The sequence below is a fragment of the Lemur catta genome, chromosome 8, assembly GCF_020740605.2.
Source record: "Lemur catta isolate mLemCat1 chromosome 8, mLemCat1.pri, whole genome shotgun sequence".
Taxonomy (NCBI): domain Eukaryota; kingdom Metazoa; phylum Chordata; class Mammalia; order Primates; family Lemuridae; genus Lemur; species Lemur catta.
Window position 1 is genome coordinate 13,690,897 of NC_059135.1, and position 15,688 is coordinate 13,706,584.

Here is a 15,688-nt window from a genome sequence, read left to right on the forward strand (position 1 = left end):
ACATTAGGTAACCACAAACCGTTCTAAGCACATTACAGATGTGTGCACACACACACAGTCCTTACAAGAACTTGGCAAGCTGTGATTAGTTAAGGATTATGAGTTCTGGGGTCAGAAGGCCTGGGTTCTGGCCTCAGCTCCAGAGAACAAATATAAACAAATTAACCAGGTGTGGTGTCACATGCCTGTAATCCCGGCTACTTGGGAGAGGCTGAGGCAGGGGGATCACTTGAGCCCAGGAGTTTGAGGCTGCAGCAAACTATGATCATGCCACTATACTCCAGCCTGGACTACAGAGCATGACCTTGTCTCTTAAAAAAAAAACAAAATAAATCACTTTTCCAAGGTCACAAAGTTAGTAATTGGCAAATCCAAGATCCAAACCTATAGACTTGGTCTGGAGTCCAGGCTCTTAATCACTGTTACGCTGCCTCTACAGACATCATCATGTCCTGTTTCAAATAAACAATGGCAGGTTCCTCTATATTTGTGAAGAGAAATTTTTTAAGAACCACACAATTGCCACGACCAAATTACCAGGACATTAAGCACCTACTGCAACCCACAGCAAAATCAAAAACAGAGGGTCACATCCCAAAACTCAGAGCCATTTCAAGCACCTAGTTTCTTCTGGAAACCAAAGAATATGGTTTCATACCCAAAACTGCCCTATTCTATTCTATTCCAAGCCCTGGCAGACATGCAGGTTCAGAAGTGCTCCACACCAGTGAGCATTCTCAATGTCTTTCTGAAAATTCAGAACAAATCGGTGCTGATAAGTACAAAAAAAGATTAGAGCACAGTCTAGTCCCCTTTCTATACTGTTTCTCCTGCAACATTAACAAATTCCAATAAAAGCAGGCTGTGCCTGTCCTTTGCTATCATTTCTAAGAGTATACTTTGTTTAGAGGGAATTCAAAGGCAATGAAAGATTACGTTACCTTTTTGAAAATTTTTCCATTTGGTTGTACTTCATCTTCCTCATTTAAAATTTCACGTGTTCCCAAGAGTCTTTTGTTCTTAAATTTGTTTTTTGCATACATAAAAACTTTATCTAGTGTATCACATCCAGGGTATAATACTGAAGCCAACCCATCCAAACTATTAACAGATCTGTATGCAGACTCAGGTTTTGAATTTACAGGCTTTGCTTTAATTTTGTTTGATTTTTCTTTTCTTGACTCAGAGAAAAAATAAAATGGAATGTATGTTAAAATAGTATAAAGTGATATTATAAAATGTATGAAATATAAAAGAATGGGGTTGATGGTATGTTTTAGCTTCATGGTAGATGGTTTTGAAGATACGTGGTTATTCATGTGTGCTCAAAAAGTAGAATTAACAGATTTCAGCAAGAATCTAGAAGGAAGAAGAAAAAGAAAAATATTAGTTCAAAATAATTTTAAAATAACTTTAAAGAAAAATTCTTCATATATTACATAGGCAAATTATTATTTTTTCAATCAGGCAGAAGCTAGTATACCAGCCCCCTGCAATGTCCTGATATTTCTAAGAGACTCATTTGTACCATATCTATTAACAACGAAATTACACAGAAAAATTTCCACACCATACCATAAACAGATGGCCTTTCCAACCTAACCCCAAGTATCCACAAACATTTCCCAGTAGCAAAAAGGAAGCAAGCCAGAAGAGGAGGAAAAAAATAAGAGACCAAAAACTTACCCATTTTCTATTTTTTAGCATCTCATTGCATTAGGGATGGCAAATACTTTGCATATATGTCACATGCTCCTCTCTCAGGGCCCTAGCTGCCATTGCTAAATAATCTGCATCCTTTCCCTGTGAGCCCCATTCTTACCCTAGGCAGCAACAACCAACTGGAGTTGGCAAACACGTAAAATTCATTTTCTATGGTCGCTCTAGATCTTTTTCAATCTAGGCAGGTTACATTGTGAAACAAAAAGGTAGTAAAATTTGGTCATTCTGTACTTTGCATTCATGAGATTTATTAAAAAGATGTTAGATACTATTCTAAGTACTGGAGACATAACAGTGAACAAAACAGCCTAAGTCCCACTCTTATGGAACCTACACATTCAATGGGAGAGGTAGACAAGCAAATATATATGTATGTATGTATGCATGCATACATGCCAGGTGGCGATAAATACTGAAGTGGCCTCCAGGGTACTACAAAATATATTATCAAAGAAAACAAAGTGACTTGGGCAAAGCTGGAAAGGAGCCCTATCATGTAGGTAGTCAGAGAGGGTCTCGAGGGCAAGTGATATCTGAACAGAGTCTCCCAAGGAAGAGAGAAAAGTGTGCCATGTACCTATGCTGGGAAAAAAAGTATGCAGTACTGCTGGGAGACTAAGAAACTAGATTTTTGGCATAAAGTTCACGGGGAGCCATTGAAGGTTTCTGTACAGGAAAGTGACAAAATGAAAACAAATGGTCTTGCTACTTCCAGGACATGAGAGTTGCAAAGAATAAATGCATCCTAATAACCCAGGAGAATGATGTTATCTAACTAAGTACTCTCTCCGAAATTTAATTTTCCATGTTTGTATTTTGAAATAAAAATATCATGATTAAAAAAACTATATTCTTTGCCCTAATGAACAATGAAAAAATATAAAAAAGAAGAAAAAGAAAAGAAAAAAAAACTATATTCACAGATGATATGATTGTGTATACAGAAAATCCTAAGGAATCCACTAAAAAACTATCGGAATTAATAAAAATAGTTTAGCAAGGTTGTAAGATACAAGATTGTGATTACTGTGATATAATAAGAAATATCTTTTTGGTCTTTATCCCTAGTTCCTGGCACAGAGCTCCTAAGAGCTTTGGATTTTTGAGCAATGGGAGTAAGAAGAAAGTCTTTGCTTATTAATAATAAGCCCCTTTCAACCATACCTGAGATTTTACTGAGGTGACTCTTAGAGGATGGGGGCTGCTTGCTAAAGGAACCAACCATATGATTAGAGGATTGGAACTTTCAGCCCCGTCCCCCAACATGAGGAAAGAGCTAATCACCAATGGCCACAGATTTAAAGAATCATGCCCATGTAACAGGACCTCCATAAAAACCCTAAACCACCATCCATGTGCTGGAGGGTGTCCCACTCACACTCCATAGGAACAGAAGCTCCAGACGGTTCCAGACCTAACCCCATGTACTTTTTCGTCTGCCTGTTCATTTGAACTGTCCATTATAGTCTTTATAATAAACTGGTAATAGTAAATAAAGCATTTCCCTGAGTTCAGTATAACAAATTATCACACTTGAGGAGGAGAAGGTTGTAGAAAACCCCCAATTTGTGGCCAAGTCAGACACAAGTGTGAGTAATCTGGGGACCCCCTACTTGCAACTGGCATCTGAAGTGGGGGGCATCCTTGTGAGACAGAGCCCTTAACCTGTGGGATTTCTGATAATTCTGGGTACTTATTCTAAGAACTGAATTAAATTGTACCAGTTGGTCTCCAGAGAAATAGAGAATTGCTTGATGTCACACATTTAATGTCAGAAGAGTTGCGACTAGAGAAATAGTTTCTTCCTTTAAAGATGCATATAGAAAAATCAATTGTATTTCTATGCACTAGCAATGAATAATGAGAAAATGAAATTACAAAAGCAATTATATATTTACAATACCACCAGACATAATACTCAGGAACAGATACAACAAGTGCAAAACTTATACTCGGCAAACCATAAAACATTGTTGAAAGATATTAAAGAAGACCTAAATAAATAGAAAAACATCCTATTCATGGAGACGACTTAATGTTTAAATGGCCAGGCATGGTGACTCAAGCCTGTAACCCTAGCACTTTAGGAGGCTCAGGTGGGAGGACTGCTTGAGGCCAGGAGTTCGAGAATCAAGGTCCCTCTAACCTTGTCTTGTTCTTTCCACCCCAAGCTCAGGGAGAGATTCTGAAATTTCCTCATCTAAGAAATCTTCTTAAGAAATGCAATTGTCTTATACAGATGGCCAATAGGTATATGAAAAAATGCTCAACATCATTAGTCATCAGAGAAATGCGAATCAAAACTACAATGAGATATCATCTCACTCCAGTTAAAATGGCTTTTATCAAAAAGACAAGCAATAACTAACGCTGTTGAGGATGTGCAGAAAGGGGAACCCTTATAAACTGTTGGTAGGAATGTAAATTAGCACAACTACCATGGATAACAGTATGGAAGTACCTCAAAAAACTAAAAATAAGACTACTATGATCCAGCAACCCCACTTTGGGGTATATACACAAAGGAGGAGAATTCAGAATATCAAAAAGATATCTGCACTCCCCTGTTTATTGCAGTACTATTCACAATAACCAAGATATGGAATCAAGCTAAGTGTCCATCAATGGATGAATGGACAAAGAAATTGTGGTGCATATACACAATGGAATATTATATTTACAACAACATGGATGGAAATGGAGAACATTTTGATAAGTGAAATAAGCCAACCACAGAAAGACAAATCTCGTATGTTCTCACTCATACATGGTAGCTAAATATTAAAAACAATTGATCTCATGGAGACAGAGAGCAAAAGGATGGTTACCAGAGCCTGGGAAGGGTAACAGGGAGGAGGGAATAAAGTGGGGATGGTTAATGGTTGCAAAAATATAGTTAGTTAGAATGAACAATATTTGGTAGCGCAACAAAGTGTAACAACAGTAAGTTAGAGTGTACTTTAAAATAACTAAGAGTGGAATTGGAATGTTCCTAACATAAAGACATGATAAAGGCATGAGGTGACAGATACTCAATTACCAATTACCCTGATTTGATTAATTCACAGTCTATGTGTGTATTAAAACATCCTATCACATGTACCCTATAAAGATACACAACTATTATGTACCCATAATAATTAAAAAAGAAGAAAAAAATAAATGCAATTGTCTTAAGACCCCCCTCCCTAGGACTCTCATCAAATAACCAGCAAAGATCAACCACCCAAAAAGAAGAGAGACCGGGAATCATCACCATGCCCACATACACTTTTCACTTACTCTTCAGAGGGCAGCTCTGAGTTTACCTGGAGCATTTTATTTGTATAGTAACACAACCTATGTTCTAGTGCCTTTCTGCCCCTATAGACCTATTCATTTCCCCATTTCTCTCACCTCTATAAAAAAAAGCATTTAAGCCTCAACCATCTGGCCCCGCTTTGAGTTCATATTTTCTATGACTACCGTACACATGTGCACATAATAAGTTTGTTATGCTTTTCTCTTGTTAATGTTTTTATTATGGGGTGTAGGCCACAACGCTTTATTATGGGAAGGAAAGGGATCACCCCATTACTGCACCTAAATAATCCTCATCATAATCTCAGCAAGCTTTTATACAGAACTGGTAGGCTGATCCTAAAATTCACATGGATATCCAAAGTACCCAGAACAACCAAAACAATCTTGAAAAAGAACAAACTTGGAGGACTCACGTATCTTGATTTAAAACTTTCTATTAATACAAAGCAATAGTAATCAAGGCAGCGTGGTACTGGCAAAAGAACAGACATACAGATCAATGGAACAGATCTAAGAGTCCAGAAATAAATCCTTGTATTCCTGACAAGTGAATTTCAACAGGGTAGCAAGAGAATTCAATAGGAAAAGAATAGTCTTTTCAATGAATGGTGCGGCAATAACTGAATACGAACATGTAAAAGAATAAAGTTGGACCCTTTCCTTATATCATACAAAGAATTAACTCAAAATGGCTATAGGCCTAAATGTAAGAGCCACAACTATAAAACTTCTAGTTAGTACTAATTATTGAGTGCAAACAGTGTTTCAGGAAGAGTACAGTAACAGGTGGAGGCTACTTCTTACATTTTCTGAGAAATCTTCTTGAACCAAATAGTAATTTATCATGATCTTAAAGGCTGAGGACAAGTGGAAGGGAGGAAAGGTGTTGGGAAGTAGGGGTGGGGATGGAACTTTTTTGAAGAGATAACACCATATAATTTGAAAAACATCAAACGCAGCAAGTGTTCAATAAATAATAAGCAAACCAGCAGAGCAAGGTGGGGTGAGGAGATGAGAAACTGTTGTGCCCTTTTTGATGCTAGCAAAAGGAATTTAGTTTGCATTTTAATGTACACAAACACACAGTTTTAGAAAATAACTATATGTAAAAGATCATGTGAAGGCAGCAGAAGCTAGAAGCAAGGCAATTAGATAAAAGACCAGACCGCTCAAATAATTCTTTACTCCTAGATCAGGAGGCCAGCAGCTTCTCAGAGTAGCAAAAGTTGCCCTTGTTCCTCTAGTCCTTCCTAATAACTACAATCTGTGTCAGCCTCATAGAGTTAGAGTGAGGACAGTTTCTGTACCTAAATACTGAACAGAATGGCGTCATGAATTAGACTAGTGACAATGCAAAAAAAGAAAATGGTTTTGGTGCCTTCAACCCAGACAGAAATACAAGTAGTGAAAGAATTGGTCGGTGTCTGGATGGCCAGTGGAAAGGAGATGAATAGTCTTGAAAATAAGGGTTTAAGATGCCTGTGAGTCATCCAGATACACATAAACTGAGAAAGTTGAGAGAACAAGAAGCACATATTTTGGAGCCATAATAAGATGAAAGATGAGAATGCCCAAAGAGAACACACGGGAAATCTCTAAGATCAAGTGCAAGGACAGAAAACTTTGGGATGACACCAATCCACAGGACTGAGGGGAGGAAATCCCATTGAGGAGACCAATAAAGTAGGAGAACTAGGAGAGGGCAGTGTTACAAAAGCCAAGAGAGGGGAAAGTCATGGATTAAGTGTTCAATGATGTCAAGTGCAGCCTAGCTATACCAGTCACATTCAATTGAGACATTTAATTTTCCAAAATGTTCTAGATAAACTAAAGCTCATGAATTTGGCCAACTGCATATTTGCTAAAGGGGCTGTGAAAATTCTATAGAATGAGGAAAATTAGTTCTTCAAAAAATAGGTACTCTTTTATGTTTACCATACCCTAACATCAGTATGACCCTTAAAAAGTAAACCTGACCAGTTAAATCTGTCAATCTCTTCTTTCACAGCTTCTAGATTTCCAATCTAGTTTAAGGAGGCCTTACCCATCCAAATGTTAAACTAATGGTCTTCTATATTTTTTCTAATATTTGCCTAATTTTTACATCTGGATCTTTAACCAAGAGTTTATTTTTACATATTGCATGAGGGTGAAAGCCAATTTCTTTCCTCTCAGATGAACTGCCTGAATTGTTTATTAAATAAGCCACACTTTTTCCAATTAACAAAAATGTCATCTTCATTAATAACTTCTCATTGACACTTGGATATGTTTCTAGTGCTTTCCTAATACCATACTACTCCAAATATAGTAGGATTTACAACAGTGTTTCTCAAATGTGGTCCATGGGCCAATCATATCAGAATTACCTCTGAGATTATTTCAGATTACTCAGACATATCTCCCCCACCTTTCTTACTGCCCCAGTATTTACCAAGGAAATGCAAGTGGCTGATACACAGATGTCAATATATTTCCCTAACTTGTAATCGAGATTAAAGTGAAGCCATACCAATTTTCATCCAACAGTTTCACCAAAAAAAGACTGCAATATCCAGAGTCCACCAAAGAAAGTAATCAGAATTTTTTAAAAAACACACATACCTTTTATAATCCCACATTTGGAACTCTATTCGACAGAAAAGCAAGCACATATTAAGCACATATAATGGTTGCACACAATGTGTATGTATAAAGTGAATTGTACACTTAAAGATAACTATAGTGGCAAATATTGTTTATTTTACCACAAAAAAATAAAAAAAAAAAGATGAGCCTGAGAATTAAACATTGGATTTGACAATATGAAGGTCTCTGTTGACCTTGGAAAGCGCTGTGTTAAGGACCAAAGTTCAAAGGAAGAGAGTTCAAGAAAGAATAGGAAAAGAGAAAAAGAGGAGAGAATAGGGAGGAGGGGGGAGGGGGGAGGAATTAATGCAAAGTACTTAATCTTTCAGCACAAAGAATATAACAACTCCCACCTTCACTACACTCTCAGAACTGCTAAATAACAAGATGAGTCAAGTTTAATAGCATTAAAATAAAATAACTTATCATTATTTATACAATAATAAATGAGTAAACAACTAAATCTTAAAATATGAAATTGTGTGATATTAATAGCTAGGTTCAAACACTTGAAATGTGTTCTTTAAATGTTCTATGTAAATGGTCAGTTGCATTATTTCAAAAAGTTATTTACATCTTATATTCTACTTAGTAATTGATTTAAGTCATAATGAATAAATATAAGGGAAGATCTTTTCCTTAGAAAAAACACAGGAGACTTGGAAAGAGTGGAGAAGGAGGAGGGCAGACAGGATTTTGTGTCATTGTCAGAAAGCTGAAGACAGATAGGAGGGTTGTGGAAACAACTGTACATAAATGGAACTTAATGCCCACCTACGAACCACTACCAATTGATATACTTCCAGAGTATATGAAGTTGATATCATTACTAAGGAGTATTAGTAATATCATAATCATACCTTCTATAGTAACTCTAAATTTTATAAAAAAAAATGCTACAAATACTCATATGGAAAGGTTCCAATGGAGAGTATTTTAGTAACAGAAATAGGCAAGGAGTAGGTTGCCACAGGGATCACATTCATATTAATATATTAAATGGTTCTACCTGCTTAGATCTGGTTGCAGCTACCTAGAAATAGACATTTTTAAAAATCTCTTAGGCTCAGGAGAGAAGCAGCATAGTATCTCAATCCAAAATTAGTAGGCTCATAAAATTAACCTTCACTAAGCTGGTGAACTGAACAAAGAAAATGGGAGTTATTCTCAGAATCTAAGACACTTGTAATACCCATAGAAGGGAAGTGAAAAAGCCATTATATTCACATTCTACCAGTACAGCAAGCAGGTCTTTTATGGCCTCCTACCCACTCCCCCATTTACCTGCATCACGAAAGGGGACCTGAAAGCTAAACTTCCAGAGCAGGGGAGGAACCCCAACACTTGGAAAAGTTACCACAAACTCAAAGCAGCAGAGGAAGGGTACCAGGAAAGAGCGAGGAGGGTAGAAGAAAATGCTCCAGAGTGGGCACAATTTATTTCTTGGTTAATCTTGCCCAATCTGATTTCCTCCTCTGCATTTTCCTTTCAGTCTATAACACACAAACATGCATCAACAATATGTAACTGTTCATATCTGGAAAAAAAAAACACAGCTTAGCATTTTATCTCTAATGAAGTATAAATGAGTGGATTGCACAATGCTAGATATCAAAGAAAATCTCTATTTGCTAGCATGAAATGTGCCTAGCATTTTTCGCCAAGCTTGCAATATATGGGAAATAATTGTGAGTACCAATCAAGCAGGCACTCTTCAGAAAGCTTACTATTAATATATTATCTTAATTCTCAGAAAAAAAACAATTTCAAACATATCGTGCCCAAGGGCACTTACAGCTAGCAGGTAAGGTGGGATTTTATCCTACTTGCCTCTTTAAAGCACATCCAAATTTTTTAATGCCCCCACCCTTCTTCCTAAATAAATTCTATGGTTAATACTTTATTGTTAGGGGGAAAAAAAGATGAAAAGTAAGAGTTCTTCACTACACTATTTTTGAGATTTTTTTTCCTTTCCACAAAAGTCAAGTCACAGTCACACACATTCTACAGAAACTGAAAAGAGTACCAGATGAATGATGCAAATCATTTATTTTGAAATAAGAAACTGGAGTAAAGAAGAGCAGAAAGAACTAGTTCCTTCCCAGAACTAATCTCTCAGAGTTGTAATGGAAAGTGCAACCAGCAACTAGTATTTGCTATCAGGAAAGAGTTTCTGCAGAGGAGGACTGTGGTTCTGATGAACATGTTTGCTTCTTGGCTTTCTTTAAAACATTCACTGACTAGATATCCTGCTCCCAACACACACACACACACACACACACACACACGACCCAAAGGTGGAAAAGTTGTTTTAAATTCTTATAAGTATCACACACACACACACACACACACACACACACACACACACACACACACACACACACGACCCAAAGGTGGAAAAGTTGTTTTAAATTCTTATAAGTATCAACACACTGGCTAACTACCACACATAAACAGTGATTCTCACTCCTTAGTGAAGTAAAGACAAAGGATTTTTTCTAAATCCCCAAATACTAACATAATCTTTAAACAACTTTGAAGATTTCAACTCTGACCTCATATTTGTTACTGCTATATGACACTGCAATGACTGTAGGGCTGAAATACAGATCACTAATTTGTGCAAGTACTTCCTTAACACCACAATAAAATGGTCAAGAAATTCTAGACAGGAAAATCAGTTAGACATTAGAAGACTTAGTCATATTACCATCTGGATTAGATGAAGTTTCAATTTACAACTAGCAAGTTTTATGAAGAAATAATAATTTGGTATTTTCTAGAAAACAAGTTTGTATTTATTTTAAGCTTAAAAAATGAAATTTTGGCACTAAAGATACATATTGGAAGTGAGGGAGGGACATTTAACAAGTCTTTCCCCATGAATATATTTAAATTAAAAAGCAGTTTAACAGAACCAAATAACTTTTAAAATTTCAGTTATCCATTGTAACTTTTAAACTTTTTCAGTCCTTTTATTGTGACAGTTGAAAAAAATAAGAAGATTCTTGAGTATTCTCCTTGAACTGCAAATACAAACCCCTTGATTTCCCCAAACCTGATTTAGACACATTATTAAAAAAAAAACACTTTTATTCCCTCTTCTAGATAAAAATCAATAGGAAACAAAAATTAGACATGGGAATACATACTTTTTTCAGTTTGATACAGAATAGAGATTTTAAACATACACATACACACACACATACATACACTAGTCTAAACTCTGCCACCAATTACTATGAGATCGATAGGTCACTCTATCTTCATTTGTTCAATATTAATATTGATGTATTAATAATTCAACTGCATCAAATTTAAGACTATATTTTATTGATGCATAAGGGCTCCAAAATGAATTTAGGAGTACTGACAGCTATCAAACAAACAATGAAGATTTAACCAACCTGAGGAATTCCGTCTTCTATACAAAGTACTCTGTAGGAAAAAGTATTTCTCAGTTCTAAAAAAAAGAAAAGAAGAAGAAAAAAAATCACTCAATGAGAAGATTTCTAAGATCCACTTCAAAAAAAATTCTAACCTTCTCCAATCAGATCAAATTAAATCCATGGTGAGTAGGTGAACAGGTGCAAGAAAGAGGATAGGGAAAGACTTTCACTCCTTTCCCTTCTGCCTCTCAAGCAGGAAGGTACACGACTGCACCTGGCTTCCTTTTCATTTTTCAGTCATGTGAATGTGCTACCTTAACAACAACAAAAAATACTATTTAACATACAGTCTAAGGATAATATAACACGGATGATCTGAGAATGTGCTGGTGTTTGACAGATTGATCCAACGAAGATGGGATAGGCTCAGATCTGGGTTAAGTTTCCAGATAAGTAAAGGAGAACTAACTGCTTCAAACTACCACCACCATCACCCCCTGCCACACACACTTCCATCAGTTTATATGCACTGGGCACAATTTGTGTTCATTTATTCATCCTGACCTCCTGCATCCTGTCCACACAGCTCAAAGAACAAGAATTAAGTACTCCAGAGAAAAGGAAACTGTCAGATGGTGCTCCCTTAAGCAGCTAAGAATACTTCTTACACACTGAAATACCCCTTCACTCCTACTTAAGATTGCCAGATTTAACAAACTTAAACTCAGTTTTAACTGGGTGCCTTACATTTTATATGGCATCTTAACTACCATCCCCCCCAATCTATCACAAAGTGTTACAATTAATTAGGATGAGCAACCATCCTGCTTTGCCTTGGATTGCAGGGTTTCCTAGGACACAAGACTTTGAATACTAGAAACCAGGAAAGTCCCAGGCAAACCAGGAAGAGCTGGTCACCCTACAATTAATCAACTCATGGAGTCAGCAAACTAACTGTAGCCTGGGCTCTACCACTAGTTCAGCTTGATCTTTTTTCATGAAATAACCTTTTTGTACTTTATTTCCCCATGTATGTCATCATTTATCTAATGCACAAAATTAAAGTAAGGATAAAATGTGAAATGCAGTAGATATTAATGGCTTTAGAAAAAAACAAGGGCGCTATAAAAGCTAGTTATTAGTACAGGTAGTCTGGGTACAAAGTTTTGTTTCATGCAGATTCAAAGCATACAAGTACTTGTTATTCATATACTTTATATGATCTACTGAAAGTGCTATTATTTGTAACATTGGTTTGACTGCACTAAAAATATTCAATAGACTCACTCCTTCTAGAACTATAACAATAAACTCTGGGTTTGATGCTGACTACCCATTTAATCATTATGTAACTTGGGGGACAAGTCCCTAATCCTCCAGCTTCAGATTCAACTGTAAAACTGGAGTAACAATAATAAATACCTCACAAAACTTCGGTTAGGAATCAACAAGGAAAATGGGTAAAAGCACTCTACTTAAACGGCAAAATGTGATGCATGTCTTACTAGTACTTTAAATTCTATTGTTTATACAATCCTATGTATACAGGTTGAACATCCCAAATCTGAAAATCCAAAATCCAAAAAGCTCCAAAATTCAAAATTTTTTGAACACCGACATTATGCTCAATGGAAATGCTCACTGGAGCATTTAGGATTTCTGATTTTCAGATTTGGGATGCTCAACCAGTAAGCATATGCAAATATTCCAAGGTACAAAATCCAAAACACTTCTAATCCCAAGCATTTCAGATAAGGGATACTCAAACCTGTACCAATATTTTTATTTTACCATGATTATTTCTTACACTCCGATTATGAAAATACTAAAGTCAAAACTTTACTCTTAATGAGACGTTTGGCTATGGAGGCAAACAGACTGGGTTTGACACTTGGCTCAACTATTTACTAAATATTGTCTTAGGCAAATTATATTTCTAAGTCTCAGATTCCTCATCTGTAAAAAGGTAGAGACTATGTGCATTATAAGATTATTATGAGGATTAAACAGAATATGGAAATTATGTAGTGCATGCCTCCTACAAACACTCAAATCTCAGCTATTTTCATCATTACTGACTCATGTTTACTACATTTAAGATTTTAAGGTTAGAAGAGGCTGAAATCATAAGACTATCCATGAAGTCCCTTATGACATAAAATACTAAGCAAAAAGAGTATTAATGATACTTAACACATCTTATATTTGGCATTGGTATCAATTCCTTTAGCATTCCTAGCTAGCCAGTCAGTTTTGGAGATCTTACTCCATGAGCTTTGGAGATATCATTACAAATTTATTTTTGCTTAAGATAATACACACACTATGAATACTTTTTCCTGTGTCTAGTATTTCATGCTCTTTCTATTATATCCTAAAGATGTTTTCTCTATACAGAACCATAACTTTTTATATCAGAATTTTATTCAAGTTTGATTCATTAAAAGGGAACAGGAAGGAATGACATGTTTCATCACTATTATATTACCCAAATGATAGGACAGAGAAACTAGACCCTAGAAGCCCTAGTTAGTATCACTATCTTGATTTACTTATCAGTATTACTAACTGGCCAAGATCTGAATATCTTGACACTATTAAGACAGTACTGCATAGGACTCCTTATCCTTTTGGTAATGTCCTTATTTATTCCAGTTATTTCCTACAAAATGGTTAATGAGAGCCAGTTATATAAATGTTTCAGAAAAACAGGAACTATTAGATTATATAATGACATCAACCTGGGCAGTTAATATTTAAGGGTCTTAATAATTCCAACTCAATCCAGCTAAGTACTACAATTAGGATTACATGAACCTATACCTAGGAGAATAAACAGCCTAATTTTTAAGTAAAGGCTGTTTTAGTTGGATTAACAAATGCACTTTTGAATCTACCTGTTTTCTTCCCCAGAGTGAAATAAAAAATTAAAGAAAATTAAAGAAAATTCAAAGGCCAGAGGCAAAATATAATAGCACCAAACATACAAAATATTAGCAAAAGTAAATGTACTCATAATGCGTGACTGAGAGAAGATGGCTCTTCAGGTAAGTTTAGCCTTTGAAAATGTAAAAGGATTAAAGTTTCTAAATTAAGATTTTCAAGATGATTTTAAAATGCTTATTCCATTTATGAGTAAGAGTGAAAATAGCTTGGAATAATTTTGCAATCTAAGTCTATCTACCCGGAATACCTTCTCTTTTAATTTCAAGGACTTATATATTGTTCAGTAAAATTCCCTGGGTGTTTCCTTTTCTCTTCCTCCATTCCCCTCCCCACCCCCCAAAGCCCGGTTTCTTGTTTATATTTTGGGCAGATCAGTTACAAAACAAACTTAAGAAAAACCAAATATACATAATTAGAACTTGTATGTTGTGGAAATACATATAACTACAGAATACATTATCTGTATCACAACTGACATTACATTACCTTCATTTGTACTACCTAAAAGTGAAATAGCTAAGAATAAGGCTTAAACACAGAATTACTTCCTTCATTCAATAGTTTTCTATTGTATTTTATTCATATATTATTCACTTTTTTATTTTTCCTTTTAAAATTTTTTGCATACAGTATTTTCTTCTTCCCACAAATTCTCAATTATTTTACCACTAAAAAAGCTTTTCCTAAACAACATGTTTCAAAATCAAAGCTACTAAGATAAACAGTTGTCTTCCCTCTCCTCACCTTCATTCTCTGGTGTGTCATTTTCTGGCCTCTATAGCTTTTCCGTAAGTGTTCAAAAACTAGATTACATTTTAAAAATAGAAGGCACAGGAAAAAAAGATCCACCTCAAATAGCTATGAGAAATATTTAGCCCAACTCTATGAAACCTTTTCTTGTTAAACCAAGGGAGTAGCAAACCTGCTGCTGTCCCCATCTCCTTCCATACTTCTAATCTAGGTCACTTTCACATACAAATGAAAATATTCTGAATAATTTCTCTACATAGGGATATATATATATATATATGTGGACAAAATTTTCTGCTACCATCTGAATATGAAACACTGGGTCATCAAGATAAGCAATTAAGTCCTGAAAGCCATCAAAACTTGTCTAACCTATAAAATATTTAAATATGAATTTGTATTATCACTATAACATCAAGAAAAAAATGACAGTAACGAACTTGCTGCAAACCCACAGCAGATTCGAAACATTAAATAACAGCTGTAATAGAAGTTTAAATTTATTCATACATAATCCTATTTGTTAATGTTCTCTTTCAAATGCTATGTGATTTTTAGATGGATTCCTGAAAGCATGAAAATGAATATAAAATTCTATAATCAAAATCTGCTGCCCCAGATTTTTAAAGGAATTTAAAATGCTTCAACCCACAATCACGCAAAGGATGTGTACACATGTGAATCAGCTTCAGTTTTCACATCCTTTCTTAAGTCACAGGACTTCTAAACATGGGCAGTTCCTAACTGTAAAAGGATTAGGTTTTAAGTTTCAGAATTCAAGACACTGGGTTTCTAAGTAGTTCATGACATGCCTTTTACTTCATCATATAGTTAACCTATAACATTATTACAAGTTTTCTTCCCCTTTTTAGGTACCTGGCCAAGCTAGGCAAAATTATGACAGAGAAAGTTACCTTTATCACTGTACCACAGTGCTTTTCCCCATTCAC

The 15,688-nt window shown here is 35.5% G+C and overlaps 1 protein-coding gene across 3 annotated transcripts in view; it reads right to left on the reverse strand.

Moving 5' to 3' along the window:
- ACSL3 (acyl-CoA synthetase long chain family member 3) overlaps positions 1 to 15,688 on the reverse strand; it is a 65,037-nt gene that overhangs the window by 27,426 nt on the left and 21,923 nt on the right. The window contains exons 2-3 of one of the 3 annotated variants that reach the window (XM_045560306.1): positions 11,061 to 11,116; positions 942 to 1,359 (exon numbers count right to left, since the gene is read on the reverse strand). In XM_045560306.1, coding sequence (XP_045416262.1) covers positions 942 to 1,319 — 378 coding nt within the window. In that variant the 5' untranslated portion in view covers positions 1,320 to 1,359; positions 11,061 to 11,116. Of the gene's footprint in view, positions 1 to 941; positions 1,362 to 11,060; positions 11,117 to 15,688 lie in introns of those variants that run through there. The other 2 variants (XM_045560307.1, XM_045560308.1) reach the window with 2 other exon arrangements.